At 42.1% G+C, this 16,483-nt stretch overlaps 3 protein-coding genes across 3 annotated transcripts; 1 reads left to right on the top strand and 2 right to left on the bottom strand.

Annotated features, from left to right (window-relative positions):
• Window positions 1-1,319: 1,319 nt before the first annotated feature.
• Window positions 1,320-9,715, top strand: LOC134436857 (transmembrane protein 65-like). The gene is made up of 8 exons (XM_063186201.1): window positions 1,320-1,695; window positions 1,861-2,166; window positions 2,737-2,781; window positions 3,941-4,008; window positions 4,264-4,318; window positions 4,914-4,956; window positions 5,261-5,366; window positions 7,300-9,715. Exons 2-8 carry the CDS (start codon window positions 1,893-1,895, stop codon window positions 7,420-7,422), a joined length of 714 nt encoding a protein of 237 aa, XP_063042271.1. The 5' UTR covers window positions 1,320-1,695; window positions 1,861-1,892; the 3' UTR covers window positions 7,423-9,715.
• A 385-nt stretch (window positions 9,716-10,100) lies between these two features.
• Window positions 10,101-12,125, bottom strand: LOC134436851 (uncharacterized). The gene has a single exon (XM_063186195.1). It carries the CDS (start codon window positions 12,012-12,014, stop codon window positions 10,413-10,415), a length of 1,602 nt encoding a protein of 533 aa, XP_063042265.1. The 5' UTR covers window positions 12,015-12,125; the 3' UTR covers window positions 10,101-10,412.
• On the bottom strand, window positions 12,074-15,288 carry LOC134464110 (protein translocase subunit SecA-like). Its single transcript, XM_063217565.1, is given in 3 exon segments — window positions 12,074-12,089; window positions 12,127-13,962; window positions 13,964-15,288. Coding segments are annotated over 3 exon segments (2,964 nt in total). The 5' UTR covers window positions 15,076-15,288.
• Window positions 15,289-16,483: the final 1,195 nt, after the last annotated feature.

Genomic DNA, 16,483 nt, shown 5'->3' on the forward strand with positions numbered 1-16,483 from the left:
AGTAGATTGACAAGCCAGCCCATCGGAACTATTTTGTAATACGAAGTAGTTCTGATGGGCTGGCTTGTCAGGCTAGGAACAACTATACGACCATATTCAATCACTGAATTAGGGATGTAGTAGGCCTGCTGTATTGGTGGGGCTGTGGAGGAGAAATCTGCCCAGTTTGATCTCCATTACCCATAGGCCATTATTTAAGCTCAAACGATCACCTATGGCAGTTACGTACCAGTAAATAGTTACCACTCTCCCCCTTGCTGTCCATGACTGAGGTACCCTTCAGATAGGCCTAGAACCCCCCTCCCAACACTCTTGCTCGTTGGGCTCCCCCTTGTATGGGTGAGGCATAAATGTAATTTTGTTGTGCTGTGTCTCACACAATGACAAAAGAGTCACCTATGCTGTAACAAGGTGTGTTTCTCATCAAGGGCTCTACAGCTGGGGGGGCATTAGGGAGCCTTTGGAGGGGGGGGGGCAGCTGAGAGGGCTGGAGAAGGGGGTTGATCAGTTGCAAATTAGTCTATTAGGAGCATTAGTCTATTTTATCGTTTAATACTACAAGGACGGAACATTGGCAGCAGGCTTATGATGTGGTCAAGGGGGCGTTCGTTGAACAAAGTTTGAGAACCACAGTTACAACCACAGTTACAACCACAGTATGGACATTTGCAGTAGGCCTACACGGTCCAAGATGATGTTGATTGAGGTCAAGTCTAATAGCATTTGTTGTTTCCCAACAGACATGTTTCCCAAAAGACAGGCATCCCACATTCCTTATTTAACAGAGGGAAAAAAGCACAGAAGAGCAGAATACACTGAATAAAAAATATCCTAATAATACACACAATTTTTCAATTGTATTGAATCGATAGGCCTTTAAGTGTAAGTCAAATTATTTTAATTAATGTTTAGTTAATGTTGGGCCTATATTTTATTAGACAATTTTGAACCATGCTGGAACCCCATACCAGCAGGTCCATCTGGCCTCAGTGCACCAATTCCCAGCAGAATGTGCTTTATTATTTCAATGCCTAGTGTTAACCAAAAAAAGGATTGCCTTTCAGATTTTGAGTTAGTCCATTTTTCACCTTTTTGTCTATTTTCCGCACTATGTGTATGGCCTAGCCTAAATTGATCATTTCCGAAACGCCCTGTCAAACATCTAGGTTAATAGGTATTGATGTGTGCGTATTATGCCGTGTCCATTCTTCATTTGCGCCCATCGTGGTTTCATCCTCCTGGTTCCAGCGACCTTCCTCTTTCAGTATGGCCTTGCTTTGGCCACACCTACCAATGATGACATCACAGACCCAAACAGATGTGAGAATGAAGGTCTCACACAACCAGCAATAGTGTCGGAATGATTAAATTTACACGGGTTCTTCTTGTGAGCGTAGTGCGACGTCCTGCCTGGTAGGCTATTCGATCACCAATGATGCTTTACTGAACACAACGTAAGGCTGCGACGTCTTCAAAGTCGTCAGGTCCTACGTAAGGACCGTGGCTATCCAGTGGGAAGCAGGAGGCCACTAGCAGGCTCCATCATAGAGGCAAACGGCGCGGTGAACGGGGCGCTCCTATCCCAAATGCTAGGAGGATAACCAAGTGCGTTTGGCGCAACGATGTCCGGGTTCGAAAGAGAAGGCTACTGAATGTCCTGACCTGTACTCCGAGATTATCGCATCTTTCCGAAGGGTAAGTAAGAGCTAGATTGTTCGACATACTGTAATGATGTGATGTATGCTAATACCGAAACAGAGCGTCCTACAAAGTCCTATAATGCTACAACACGGGGAAAAAACGCAATAATGACATATGTGAAATACATCCGACCATAAATGTTGCGCGCTTCTCCCGTAGGTCTCCTGGATGTTACGCACTCCCTCTGCAAGATGATGCCCTGTTTGTGGAGATCCGTACGGCCAGCACTGACTCTGAGGACGGGGGTATTTACTTGTTCCGTGAGGGGAAAGAGTTTATCCAACCATCGCCACACAACGTCCGTTGTCCCAGCCTGTCACTTAGTTACACACCCTATGAACGAGCCCATGGAGCCGCTGACTTCTCCGCAAGGAGCCCGTGACTTTATCTATAGTCTCCATCCTGCGGAGCGAACTTGCCTCTTGCGAGAACTCCACCGCTTTGAGTCTATGGCAGTGGTTCAAGGTGAGCCTTGCGAACGCGGAGTAAACATATCCACATCAGAGACAGGTGCTGAGCCTGAATCTAGACTCTATCATCTTTGGCTAAACTGTTGGAGCCGAGGCTGTTGTAGGCCAAGTAGCCTACAGTAGCCTGTGCGTTCATGCAGCGAACACACTGCATGTGGAAATGACGTCGCTGACCACAAAGCCTGAATTGTTCATGAGTTATTTACAGTGTAACCGCAAGACGACATTGTTGCAAGTGTCCATTTAAAACAAGGTGCTGCTGCTACATTTTACAGGCTACACACATGCTGTCTTCTATCAACTTACCTGACCCCTACCTGCAGGCTAGATAGGCTACCCCTCAATGCACAGTGAGCTTTTTCTGCACCAGCATGTTCATACCTCTGAAACAAGATACTGCCCCTGTCATCAGTTTCACCAGTTATTATCTGCAGAAGTGAAGTGTCATCCTCAAGGAAAATGTTTAGCTGGTTAGATGCAGAGATGCCGTAGAGGACATGTGTGTATTTACTGTATACTTCAAACGGTGCCCTTGACTCGCCATTATTGTTTTCCTCCTTGACAGAGCAACTGGAGATGGCGCGTCCGACCAATGCCCAGCTTAGATATGGTAAGAGTGTGCATGATTATGCCCCCACCCCACCCCCCAATCTATCAGGTTCAGTGCCTTGGTCAGGCCTGTCCAGATAACCACAGAAAACCTCTGAAAAAAGGAAATTATTTGGACCGTTCCCTCAGAAGGCATTTTCATTTGATGGCTACCCATCCCAGTACCCAACTTCACTGGTGGTTGGATCCTCCTAATGTGCAACCTTCCCTTTCCATCATTAAGACTTAAATTACAAGAAAAAGGAAGACACTTTTCCTGGGCATGAAGTATATAGCCTACCTCTGTTGTTGTGGCACCAATGACCACCCCACTGGGGTTATTCAGTTGCATTTGTGAATGTTCACCAATCTAGACATGTAGGTACCACCTTGTTTATCTTTGTGTAGCTGCTGGTCACAGATGATTGGTTGTATTTCACACGTCCCTGCCTGACTGAAAGTCCCCGAGCCCAGATGTCAACACTCTGACTCAGCAGTTTGACACTCGTGTCCCTTTGCCCAGAGGAACAAGGACTGCCAGCCTGACTCAGTGGCAGTGTCACATCAAAAGCCATTTATTTTGTACTGTCATGTAGTAGCATGCTTTTCCAGTCATACCTTTTATTTCATTTTTTCACTTTTCTTCTTATCGCTAATGCTGTATTATGTCTAGAATCTAGAATCACTCAGAAGAACACAATGACAACACTCTGGATGTAGGCCTACTACACTTACATTTCGCAGTTTTGGTTCATTGAATTACATCTGTCTATTGTTTTTGTCTGTCTCCCTGCCTGTCTGTCACAGTCCGAAATATAATTCCAACTTTGGCTTATTGTGTGTACACATGTCCATGATCATATTTAGTGATGATGCAGGGGAGTATGCTAAACCTGGCTAGTAGTAATCCAAGTTAAATTAACTTTGAGCTAGTGGTAAATCATATAATATAAGAGCCTGGGGTGACGGGGTCTATATTTTCTTAACTAAACAACACATGTGAGCTTTCTGTTAGTAGATTTGACATTTCATGTAGACTAACTTAGCCATGTTTATCACTCAACCATGTTCTTGGAATAGTACCCAGGGTAAATGTAGTGTTTATTTCCTGTGTGTTGTAACAGGAGTGTATTGTGTGAAAAATGGTCTCAGTTCAATTATGGTTTCTATTGTAATTTCAGTGCTTTTTCACAATGCTCTTCCCTTCGTTGGGTTTGGATTCCTGGATAATGCCATTATGATTGTCGCAGTGAGTAAACGCATTCCTTCATCAATACCGTTATGTTTCAGATTAAGTGGGTTAAAGTTGCTTTTATAGTCTTCTGTACTGGCTTGTCTGTACTGGAACAGAGGTACGGAATTGTAGAGAAATTACCTTTTTCCAACATAACATAAACATCAATCAGCAATAAGAACAATCTATGAGAAATACAGATGACATTTATTACTGTTATATTGTACTATAAAATATCAGCATTTTGATTAACTGTTCTTTGCCTCTCAGGGGACCCAGATTGAACTATCCATAGGTGTCATTCTGGGCATCTCTACTATGGCAGGTAATGAAACATAAGAAATGTCAACATGGCAGTGCCTGGAGGGACATATGATTGAGGACATTTTATGGTCTTTGGATTTGAACTTTTAAAAAAGCAATTATTTAAAATGTGTCAACTGTGAACACAGCTACAGTATCATGATAGTCTAGTGCAGTGTTTCCCAACCAGGGGTACGTGTACCACTAGGGGTACGCGAGCACAGTGCAGGGGGTACATGGAAAAAATATTATTGTCATAACAAATGTATGGAGCAGTCACATCAGGACAGAGAAAGTGAACTAGAACATGAACTAGGGGGTACTCATGGCACAGCTAAGAGGCGTAGGGGGTACGCAAGACAAAAAAAGGTTGGGAAACACTGGTCTAGTGGTTTACTGTGTGAATGTCTGTTAAAACATATCATGCAACAGTCCTTAGGGGAACTATTCATTGAATCAAGTGAAAAATGAAGCAAGCAACCAAACAGCTGAGTTATAACAATGTCATATAATAGGTATTTATTTTAGAAGTTAATTGAGATAATGCAGTTAGTTTAAGCTCCACATGGGGGGCTCTTGGTCCCGAGATGATCACTCTCTTCTTTCCCTCTCCACAGCTGCTGGCTTAGGAAACCTGGTATCCGATCTAGCTGGACTGGGGTGAGTGGCACAGTCTGGTCTTACAATATCCTCATGAGCATGTCTGTATTTTCATCATCTTTTATTTTTATCCTTTCTAGAAGTACTGTAATGATTAGGATTATTTGTTACCTGTTACCTGTGTTTCATATTGTATGGAAATAAATGAGCTGTATTCATAAATACATACAGGTATACTTAATACACTCGGTGGCGGTGCACTTACTCTATTTATACAAGAACTTTGAAATAATGATGATAATAATTATGAAATAAAATGACTGTTGTTGTTGTGATTATTAGCCATGTGCTGTGTGTGGTGTAGTCTTGCAGGTTATGTGGAGGCTCTGGCGTGCAGGCTGGGCATGCAGGTTCCGGACCTCAACCCCAAACAGGCCGACATGTGGCAGACACGCCTCAGCATTCATTCTGTAAGAACTCTACCATATATCCAGGATTGTCCTACGATGCCAAAGGGCAGATATCTCCATCAAATTCAGCGTTTTCTGTACAACAGGTTTTTTTTTGTCAGATTCAGCAGTTGCTACAAAGCTTTTCTGAAAGTGCATTTAGACTGAAAATTCACTACATATCACCTTCTTTCTCTTATGATTGAATATCTTGCTTCTCGCTCAGAGCAAAATAGATCAAAGCATCACCGCTGTCGGTATCATACCAGCATGGACTGGATAGTACCGTATGATAATGGTAAAGTCGCTTCCAGCACTCAGCCTTTGTTTGGTCTCCTCTCTTTCATCTACATAGGCGATGGCTGTGGTGGTGGGCTGGCTTTTGTTACTTCCTTTAACCAGTTCCTTAGTTTTGCTGCACACAAAAGAGGAATTTCCCGCCCCACCATGTTTTCCACTTCTCATCTAGGGCCTATGAGTCACCAGTTCTGTGGTGTGACTTTGTTATAAAAAAAAAAAAAGATCAGAAATCATCTAGTAACAATTTGGGATTGCATTCTTCTTGTGACTTAGCCTGATCCTACTTGCTCATTCTGACGTATACTGTACTGAGCATGCTTGTAAACATTATCTCGTATCCTGGAAGTGTGGGTTGACTGCATCTGTAACAGATGGCATCTAGAATAGCTCATGCCTTAGTCAATCTCCCCACATCACCAGGGAATAAGCCACACTACAACTGACTTAGCTAATAGCTTGCAGAGTGGTATGAAGTAGAGGTATTGTGACAAATGTAATTATAACATTAGTAGTATGTTGTTACATAGCTCCAACTATGTAATATCGTACTACTGGTGTTGAAATTACATCTGTAACAGCACTTTTACTTCTACTTAATACGACTCTAATAGCTTGGTTAATAATGCTCGTTTTGTGAGGTGGCAGGTTTGAGGCTGTGGGGCTGTGGGGCTGGACTGTGCAGTAAGACCACAGCTACAGTATTGCCGGGACTCCGGCTGGGAGAGAGCTACCGTAAAAAGGGTGTGAACGGATGGCAGCCATTCTAATACCAGGCCAGAATGGCAATAGAACATTAGTAAACCCTTCTCCCTATGGGCTTTCACATGATGTTAGACACCTTCAAACATTGAAGATTTGAATGCATTTGAAGCAGGTATAACTAAATTGCATCCAGTGGCAAAGACAGAGATATTTGACACTACTATTTTCTGCCTGAAACCGGCATAACTGCTTCAAACTGCTTCAAAACAAGAGCTTTCCCAACACCACAGAAAAGGCCAATACCTTAAAGGGTTATGTGAAAATAGCATGCTGGCTCTGAGCTCACATGGAAGCATGCCATCCAAGTTTCAAGTTCAAGCCTTGGCTGGAATGGACTGAATAGCTTAAATTACATTACACGTCTTTTTCTCCAAGTCAGAGAGAGGTCAATGTGCTTAACTCCAAATAATGAAGTCTGGGAGCACAAACAACAGTAACTGGATCGATGAATAATAAATGCACTTTAAAGAAATACGTCTATCGATTTTTTAAAAACTGACTGCATGTCTGAAGATATACACGTTTTGGATAAGAAAAAATACATTGCTGTCAATTAATTTATTTTGATTTGACCTACATTTAACCAGGAGGGTCCTGGCTAAGACAGCAATGTGACAGAGTATCTAAGGATAATTACAGTCAGGCCATAATTCCACATCACTTGTAGTCTACATAACATGTAGAGTGTAATTTGTAGAACAGGAGGCTTTTACATCTGTAAAAACAGCATGTTTTATCTCCTTAATTGCTATCAATGTAAATTCTATGAGGTATTTCAAACATGTCATGTTTCTGGTCATGCTACGGTATGTATTGCGATGTCATCATGGATTGCGAGGTCGTCTTGCCTGCTACTTGCTCTCTAATCAAAGCTCCTGTGTGTGTCTTATAGGGAAAAGCCATAGGAGTGGCCATAGGCTGCATACTGGGGATGTTCCCTCTCCTGTTCTTCAGCGATGACAAGAAGGAGGCCGCGGAGGGCACTCAGGGCCCGGTGAGCAGCAAAGCTAGCTGAGTGGCCTATGGTCTGGAGCGCTTAAAAACAACCAAGGACTCACCTTTTAAAGACATGAAGACTACTTCCAAGGCAAAAGACTTCACGCACAAACAAAGAGCAGCTCTCGGAACAGCCAACATACAGTACATTAAAGAAAATATTATATTAGATTCCATTAGGTCTGTTACATGCATGGTTTTATCAACAGCATACTCGACATCTGAAACTATGTAACATGTAAGCTATTTTTTAATCACCAAATGGGAGCACAACGTGTCTATATGGGCTGTACCACATTTGTCTGTATTTATTTTGTAAGTGTAATGTGTAATAGATGTAACCCCTTTATTTTAGGTGAGACACGTTTTCTTGTCAGGGCTGCTCTTGCTGTTCCGCATGCCACTCAAGTCTATTGGACAAAAAAGGACTCAGAGAAAGCTCCATGTGGCGTAACCCCACCCACCTTAGGTGTTTAGATAGTCTGTTTTTAGAGTAGCATGGGAACATTTCAGTGTGGTTTCCCCAATACATCATCATGAAAACATCAGCTGTATAAAGTTATATTTGCTGTGCAGGAATGTTTATAAACCTTAAAATTAGATAGTGATTTATAATCAGTAGGTATTCTAAAGACGGAAACTCACAAATATGTGATTGCCTTTCTTAAAAAAACAACAACAATTTTCCTCACCAGTGGTAGCCTGGACATCTATCCCCTTCATTTTTTTAACGTTCATAGTGTCCTTCCATTGACTTGGGCTGAATCTCAAATGGCCCACTTGTGCACTTAAGTGTTCATGTTTCAGTGCGTATGCCGTATTAGTTACGCACTAAAACATAGTGCCTGAAGTGCACAAGTGCGCCATTTGAGATACAGCCTTGGTTACCTTTGGCATTGGCTATTCCTCAACCCAGTAATTACCAAACATTTTGGACCTAAGAATATTTTCACAACATCCCCCGCCCACCCTTTCCAACCGCCAAACAATTTTGTTGGCCATACTTATTGCTACATTTTAATTTAAGTTCACAGGAAAAGCAAACTCATTTATGAACCATACAAGTGAATACTGCCATTAACCATTTTATGTAGTAATTATGTTAACAGTTAACCTGTGGTTTTCCCATTTTTATACAAAGTTCATTCTCTCTGCCACAGCCCCGCTAGTTGTCCCGACACCCAGGTTGGGAACCACTGCCCTAACTAATCAGTGACTAGAGTGACTACTGTATCTTTACAAAATGTAATGCTTCCCTTAAGGGTTACAGGTGACGTCATCTCTCTTCCATGTGTTCACTGATTGGTTAGGTCGTATTGCCGTTCTGACACTTTATCTGCTTACATCAAAGAGTCAAATGGGCAGTTTAGCCCAGACTATATGCCTACTGGAAATCTGTGAGACTTCAATGTATGGAGGGAAAGAGACCTGAGCTACGTTCCCAAAAACGTTTAAGTACTACTTAAACCGAAGTAGCACTTCAGTATGAAGTGCCCCTTGGGCAATATATCGGAAATAGGTCTCACATAATCACTAAAAGTTTATTATTCATACACCTTGCACATTAACTTTGAGCAAGCATTTTATCTTGTGTGAGAAAATAATTGTACCGTATGTACAAATAGTGATATGATATATTGCCCAGGGGGCACTTCATACTCTTACCTCATATTACTTAAGAATTTGGGAAACACAGCCCTGAACAGTGGTGGTGTTGTCATTGAAATCATCATAGATCATCATCCTTTACATCAGGGATGGGCAATTGGAGGCCTGGGGGCCACAAGCGGCCTGCCTCCTCACTCAGTGTGGCCCGTGGATAAGACACTAATTTAAAAAATAATGACCAGATGTTTTTCTAAATGACAACTGAATCATTCCTTAATCTTGTTGGCCAATAGACTACACTTCTATTCCTTCCAAACGATATGGGCTGTCAGTAAGCAACCAACAGCACCTCAAACTCGAGTTGCAGATCCGTGGTTATGTGGCCCTCCGATAGTGGCGATGAAAAAACATGGCCCTCCTCATCATGAAAGTTGCCCATCCCTGCCTTACATAGTTGCTAGTTTAGATCTGTATACATGAGATATAGCTTCAACGCGTTGCCCAAGATTATGACAAAGCTCTGCCTATGCACTACAGACAGCAACATCAAATTCTATGATGTTTCTATAACATGAAAAGCCAGGAACTTTTTATTTCATCTATGCTGATAACATATTTTAAATAAAACATTCCGTTAATTTAAAGCTTGGCATAATGAAAAGTAATTTGTGTTTACTCATAATTATAATTAATTAAAAAGATCATTTTAACATTTTATGGAACCATGATATTTTTGTTGACTGTTCTCAAATCTTCGTGGGCGAGATTGCTTTAAACTGGGTCATCTTTGTAGACAAAATGGACATTATTCACATGAACTTGTGCTGTAGCCTGATATACTGTTGACCTTTAACTCTAGTTCAAGAAAAGATTAATGGTAACATTGTAATAATTACTAACAAGTACTGCAATATAGACATCTTTGGTTATGATTATTTTATTACATTTCATGATCCTGTATCGTATTGATCTGAAACATGCAATACACAGAATGTCTCATGAAGAATAAGGCCAACATTGCTGGATGCTTAATATGGTTGACCGAATGAAAGGTGAATATGCGTCTGGTTCTCAGTGAAGATTGAAATTAAAAACATTTTTTGCACATTTTGTTGCATAGAACAAAGAGGACATGTACCTACGTATAATTCTAAACATAAAAACATAGAATATTTATAAATTACATTGTCATTAAGATGTCACGTTTTTTTTAAGAAGGGAAAGAAAAGAAAAACAGCAGTCCACATAAGTAGTATTTAACTAAACAATTAACTTTGAAGTTGCTTTTTTAAAGTTTGAAAATATACAAAAGTACAATTATATTCTGGGTATGTTTGGGTTTTCGTGTAAATTCGTATTTTAGGGTTTGCCCCGTTTACAAACTAAAAGCCAATGTTGTTTTTAGAATTCTGTATGTACAGAGTGAGAGTCACACTTCCGCTCCAGTTTTGACACAATGTATTTGGTACGTCTTCTGTTCTTTTGGAATTTTCCATGTGCTCTGGGAATTCTGGCCTGACTGTGTCTCGGCTTGTTGATCTGTCTGCAGTTAGCTTTCATGGTCTGATTCACTTTCCCCATTATGACTGCAAAGAGCAATTCAACCTTCTGGTGTTCAAGTGTCATCCGAAGCAAATCGTAAAGTGCCTTAGACAACTCTTTGCTGATAGACCTCCGAAGATCTTTCCTGAACGCCTTGATGGCAACTTGGTAATTTTCCTGAATGGGACGCTTTTTCAACTGCTGTTTGGCCTCTAGGTCTTTAGGTCTCACCAGGTCTTCAAGTAAATGGCAGAACTCCTTGTTGAAATCATCTATGACATCCATCAGGGCATCTGGGGCCGAGCCACCCCACTGAGCCTCATATACAGTTTTCATAGTGCCAATGATACTCTGTGGCTTGTCCATCAGCATCTGAGCGTCTCGGTCATCAAGACCTTTGGTGATCCTTGCCAGCAGCTCTGGGTGCTTTTTGCCATTACACGTTGTCTCAATTGCCCTTTGACTGATCTTCATGAAGGTCTTTTTCAGTGTGTCCTGGAGTGAGGTCTTGCCAAAAGTGACATTTGGCTCATGGAGAGAGATCATATAATTTATGAGAGTTTGTAGAGGTTCTTTGCAAAAGTGTCTTTTCAATGCTTTCTTGGATTTTTTTGCGATTGAATCATTCACTGTATCACATAGCTCTCTTATAACTAAACCATCTCTATCTCTGACCTCAGGTTCATCTATCCCTTGTTGACCAGGTTTGTAGTTGACAAGATCATGTTTTACACGTACATACATGGTTTTTAGTACACTCATTGTGTCTTGTCCTTGGGAAACCTGCATCTTTGGGATGCTGATAAATGTATGGATATTGTTACGCAATCCTTCAAAAGGCACACAGGAGATGATGTCAGTGCAGAATGAAGCAACCTTATCACTCCTCCAAGTATCCCACGAGAACTCTCCTGTGGTGATTGCCGTTATTCCTCTCAGGAGATCGTTATAACCCTGTGTGGAAAGAACTCCCTTCGGCCCATCCAAATTCAGGAGATTCAAACCTAAGTCTCCCATTGCAAATCCAGCTAGCATCTGCGTCACACCCAGACCTATCAATGCTAATCCTTCCCAGCGGAAACGTAAACTTGCCCTGTCACCAAACACTTTCTCTAGGCCTAGCTGATACAGTCTGTACATTGCGTTGTGGTCATCCATGCTTGGACTTTTCATCATGCCAAACGTTGATTTCATTTCCATTGATTTATGGGCTTCCATTTCCTTCATGACATTTTCAATGTTATTGAGAAAGAAGACCCACACTTGCATTCTGGCAGCCATCTGATCCTGGAGACTGTTTCCAGTAGTTTTGCCAGCAGCATCCAAATCTGTGGTGACATCTAGTTGCTCTACATTTTCATTTTCCTCAGAATACATTTTCTTTTTATGGTCTGTGACTTGAAGATTGCTCTCAGCATTTTGCATGACATTTCCTTCACACTGCTTGAACAGACAAAGCATGATCTGATACTGGTAGATGAACAAATGTACAGACTCCTTTGCCCTCTGCAGATCTTCTACTATTGGTGCAACGTTCTGAGTGGTCTTTATGTTTAGAGCCTTGTAAGAGCACAGTGCTCGATAATAGTATGCAATCGCAGCCCAGCTGCGGTTCAAATCAATTGCCTTGGTGTACAGCTCCTTACTCTTGCTGTACTCTCTTTGGACAAGATGCTTATTGCCAAATTTAATGTAGTGGTATATGCTTGAATGGGGTGAGTTATTTCTTTTGAATTCCTCTTGTGCCTGTTTAATGTCAGCTCCGAGGCTATGTATTAATTTATCAAGGGGGTGGTGATTCAAGTCTTCAGACTTCATTAAGTACCAAATTCCCCAGTATTCGTTCAACATAGCAGCTTTCATTTGTCTTTGTTGAGAGTCTTCAACTTGTAAGTTTTCATCCACTTCATCCAAAAGTTTGCAATATTTAGAGAAAAGCTCTTCTCTTTTGGATACAACAGGAATGTCATATTTCTGTGTATCAATGGTCTTCATAGTGGATAGATCATCTCGGGCTCTCTTCACAGACTCTATCCTCCCCGACTCTAGCCCTTTGTAATTTTGCAGTTCAAGCTGAACTTTCTCTGGAAAGTGCTCAGAGCACAGACAAAGCTGTGCAGACCCAGGGGTGCCTTGCCGGGCGGTTCGGCCAAACGCCTGCTGCTCCACTCTGGAGTTGTTGGACAGGAACGTGAGTATTACAAACGGTCCTCCTGCATTCCTGACTTTTTCACACACCTGAAGGTCTGTACCCCGTCCCGCCAGATTTGTAGCAACTACAATTTCACCAGGAGTAAGCTGCCGTGGACCAACATCAGCCTCATCAGTTGAGTCTATGTATATTTTCAGCATTTTCTTTTCATCCTCGTCCATTTGATCTTTTAGGGCATCGCTGATTAACATCGCCTTTTTGATGGTCTCACAGATCACTAGGGCTGCACAGGCACCTCTGTAGCGAGTCTGCCGCGTCTGCTTGAGAACAGCCAAACGTATTCTGTCTGCCCATGACTTTTCATCATCTACTATTATGGTTTCTTCTTCAAATAGTTTGGATTGCTTAAAGGCAGGCACCCTGGATATGAGGAGGCCACCATACACTTGACTCAGAGCTCCAATTTCTTCTTCATTTCCGAGTTTTCCTGTTGTTCCAAAGATCCTGCCAGGGTACTTCTTGAAAAATGTGACATTGGACAGGAAGTTTGTTATTATGGACATTCCGCTCAGCTTTCTCTGGTGTTTAATCTCAAGGAATTGCTGGAGGCCGTCACCCCACTTTTTGTTTCTTTCCACTACACCTGTATGTTCAAAATCAACTGGGTAAACAGAGTCCCTCTCAACTTTGTATTTTTCATTTTCTTGCATTTCCAGAGCTTTGAATGCATTCTGTATCCAGTGTCCTAATTTATGGTTCACCAGCTCTGCTAGAAAACTGGGAATTAGGATACGGTGGTCAGTGTCAGCATCAGATGTGGTTGAATTTGTTTCGGTATTGTAGGCTAGTCTGCTCTTCACCCCTTTTTCAACAACTCCGTACAGCATCTTTCTGTCAAAAAATAGTTGGCAACAGCGACCATCCTGAAGAACCAACAGGGGCACTCCTCCATTCTGACTTTTTGGACATAGCTGTAGAAGGCTACCGCCATCTTGAATGTAAAGGGAGAAAGGGACGTTTAGCAGTTTCTCAACCCTGCAGAAGAGGTCAATCACTTTATCTCTCTCTACATCTTCCATATGCACAGGGTCATTTTCTTGTTCAGCCAACTCTTGCTCTGGCTGTTCTTGTTCAACCTGCTCCAGGACATGTAGCAGTCCCTGTCCGTTTCCAAAAATGTCTAAACAAATCTCACGGAAGTGTTTTATTGGACCTCGGATGACACAGTCGTCCTCTGAATTCTTGACAAAATCATATATTGACCATGCTCCAAATCACTGACAGTATTATTTCAAGATGCTGTAGAGCTGGCAGGTCTTGAGAGAGGTAGGTTGTCTGTATGCCTTTGTCTAACAGAAGGGAATCCACCTCATCAACAATTATGCACTGAAAACCGCGATGTGGTCTTATGTCTTTCTTTTCAAAGTCCTGGCGGAGACAATCTGCTGCAAAGCACTCCACCGTGCCATACACTACCTTTGATTCATAGCATTTCTTTCGTTCCTCATCACTGGATTTGTCTGCATTGCAGTCCACTGTAATGCCACACTCCCTGTAAAATTTACGCCATTGCTCCGCATCTCTTTTGGAAAGGACGGGAGAGCTGGAGATAATGTCCACATTGTTATTGCATATTCTAGCCTGATATGCCGCAAACATTGCCACCACACAGGACTTTCCCTCTCCTGTTCCAAGTTGCAGTAAACGGCCTGTTTCAGACAAAGCAAGCAAGCACCAGCTGACCATTTGAGTGAGACGTGGTTTCAGCTCCTTTGTCTGCTGTACTGCTTTGCAAAGAGCCAGAAGGATCCCTTTCAAATTTTCTGGGCTTTTTCCTCCGTCAATCAAATCATTGACTCTTGGTGTTACATCCTCTTGACAATTAGCCACAACGTGTTCCACAATTGCTCTTGTAATCTGACAAATGCTTGCCTCAATACCCCCACTCTGCTGAATTTCCTGAAGAATTTCATCTAGGCTCTTTTCTCTGTCCATTTGCATAGTGTCTCGCAGCTCATCATATAGGTTTGAACTGTCAGATGTAAGCATTTCCATCACAGACCTTCCATTTGGGTCCTTAAAAGATGAAGACACTGAATTAACTGCCATCATGTGAAGAATTTTGGCCACTGAGGTGAGGGTTGAGGGCGCAGAATTTTGTCTTTGAAATTTTAGGGCAGCTGCAATTTTGTGGCGAAAGACTCCAAATGTTCCAAGCTTCTCTGTGAGGAGACTAAAAAGGTCCAAGACTTCAACAGGGCCCCAGAGTTGCCTTTGCACAAGGTTTGCCAGAATTGTAAGATAATCCTGTAATTTTTCTTCTTGACATGCATCTCTGGCTGATTTAATTAAAACATCAAAACACATCATGTATAGCGCACTTTCAAATGGGACGTCCTTTTCTGCCTCTTGATAGCGCTTCTGCCTTTCCTGCACACATCGAAGAATGATCTCTAGAAGTCTAATCAGACTATGCTTTTGTCTTGAAATAGAATCCCTGGAGAAGGTGTCACAGATATGTGCCAACTTATCATTCGGAGTGTATTTAACACGCTCTGATCCTTTGACATCAGAAAGAGCTTTCAGGGCAAAAAAGACAGTGCTGATGAATTCTACCTTTTGAGAGGCATTCTCCCCAGCACACTCTGTTAGAGTACACAGTGGTTCTTGTAGGAGCTTTGACTCACCTGAAAGATTTAGCTTTGCACACGTCAAGCATGTGTTCTGGTTGCTGTCTTTGGTCAAGCTTGTCTGCAATCAATGCTTTTTGGGAGTCTCTTTTAGTCCAGACCACTGCATCGAGAAACACAATGGCAAGAATTGTGCACATACATCCAGGAAAGAATGCCCCAAAGTAGTCAGCTAAAATTCCAATAATGAGGAGGATGACACAATCAACAATTGCTAAGTCAATCCATTTCATTTTATGACTCTCTGCTTTCAGTTTTTTACAAGTAGCCTGTAAAATCTTGTCAGATTTTCTTATGCTTCTCTGTCGTTGGAGGGACTTAAATGATTTTTCGTCATCCTTTGCCAGCTGATCTTTGAGTGATGCACAAAGGTTGTTTAGTGTGACATCTGTATGTAGAAGCTCAAGAACAGTTTCGCCAGTTAATGTTTTCCATGTGGCAGTTACATGGTACCTCTGCAAAAGCATGAGTAGTTCTGTCACTGCCCATACAGGTGGTTTCTTCTGAGCCAGACTGACTAGCAGCTGTAAGGCCTGTAGACCTGTCCACTGTTTTGGGCCAGTAATGCCAAGCAGAATAGGGCCAATGTCAGGGTGAAGTTGGACTTCCTTCACAATAAACTTGAGGCACTCTTTTTCTGCACTTTGCCAGGTTTCATCTTCGTCATTTGCTTTTAGCAGGTCGAGTTTAGTCAGAAGAAGCTCCAATAAAATGATAACCCTTTTGTCTTCCTCTGAAATGCTGCTTAATTTTGTGGACCAGGAGTGAAGGTGATGTGAAAGACAAAAGGCGGTCTCGGGGTATTTCTCGCTAAGCATACTCTGCCATATGTCAAGGAGGGTTTGAGAAAGGGTCCACTTCTCTGACAGACTTGGCCGTGCAGCTTGACAGATGCTAAGCACCATGTTACGGAGATGGTCAGTGTTTGCTGTGCTGCTTGGGACTGTATCGCAGAGTTTTCCAATGATCATGTCCTGTACTTGGCTCAAGCAATCATTCTGTGGCAACTCCTCTTGTGATAGGAGTCTCTTCAGCTTTCGACACAGGAGATGAGGAGCATCTGTTTCACTGAGATCAGCATGTTTTGA

Source organism: Engraulis encrasicolus, chromosome 2 (assembly GCF_034702125.1).
Source record: "Engraulis encrasicolus isolate BLACKSEA-1 chromosome 2, IST_EnEncr_1.0, whole genome shotgun sequence".
Lineage (NCBI taxonomy): Eukaryota > Metazoa > Chordata > Actinopteri > Clupeiformes > Engraulidae > Engraulis > Engraulis encrasicolus.

Bases quoted from the DNA above. Each gene is read 5' to 3' on its own strand.
- LOC134436857 (XM_063186201.1), top strand. From the start codon at position 1,893: ATGATGCCCTGTTTGTGGAGATCCGTACGGCCAGCACTGACTCTGAGG. The intron at 4,319-4,913 runs GTAATGAAACAT...CCCTCTCCACAG, and splicing joins GGGCATCTCTACTATGGCAG to CTGCTGGCTTAGGAAACCTG. The intron at 4,957-5,260 runs GTGAGTGGCACA...TGTGTGGTGTAG, and splicing joins TCCGATCTAGCTGGACTGGG to TCTTGCAGGTTATGTGGAGG.
- LOC134436851 (XM_063186195.1), bottom strand. From the start codon at position 12,014: ATGCTTTGTCTGTTCAAGCAGTGTGAAGGAAATGTCATGCAAAATGCT.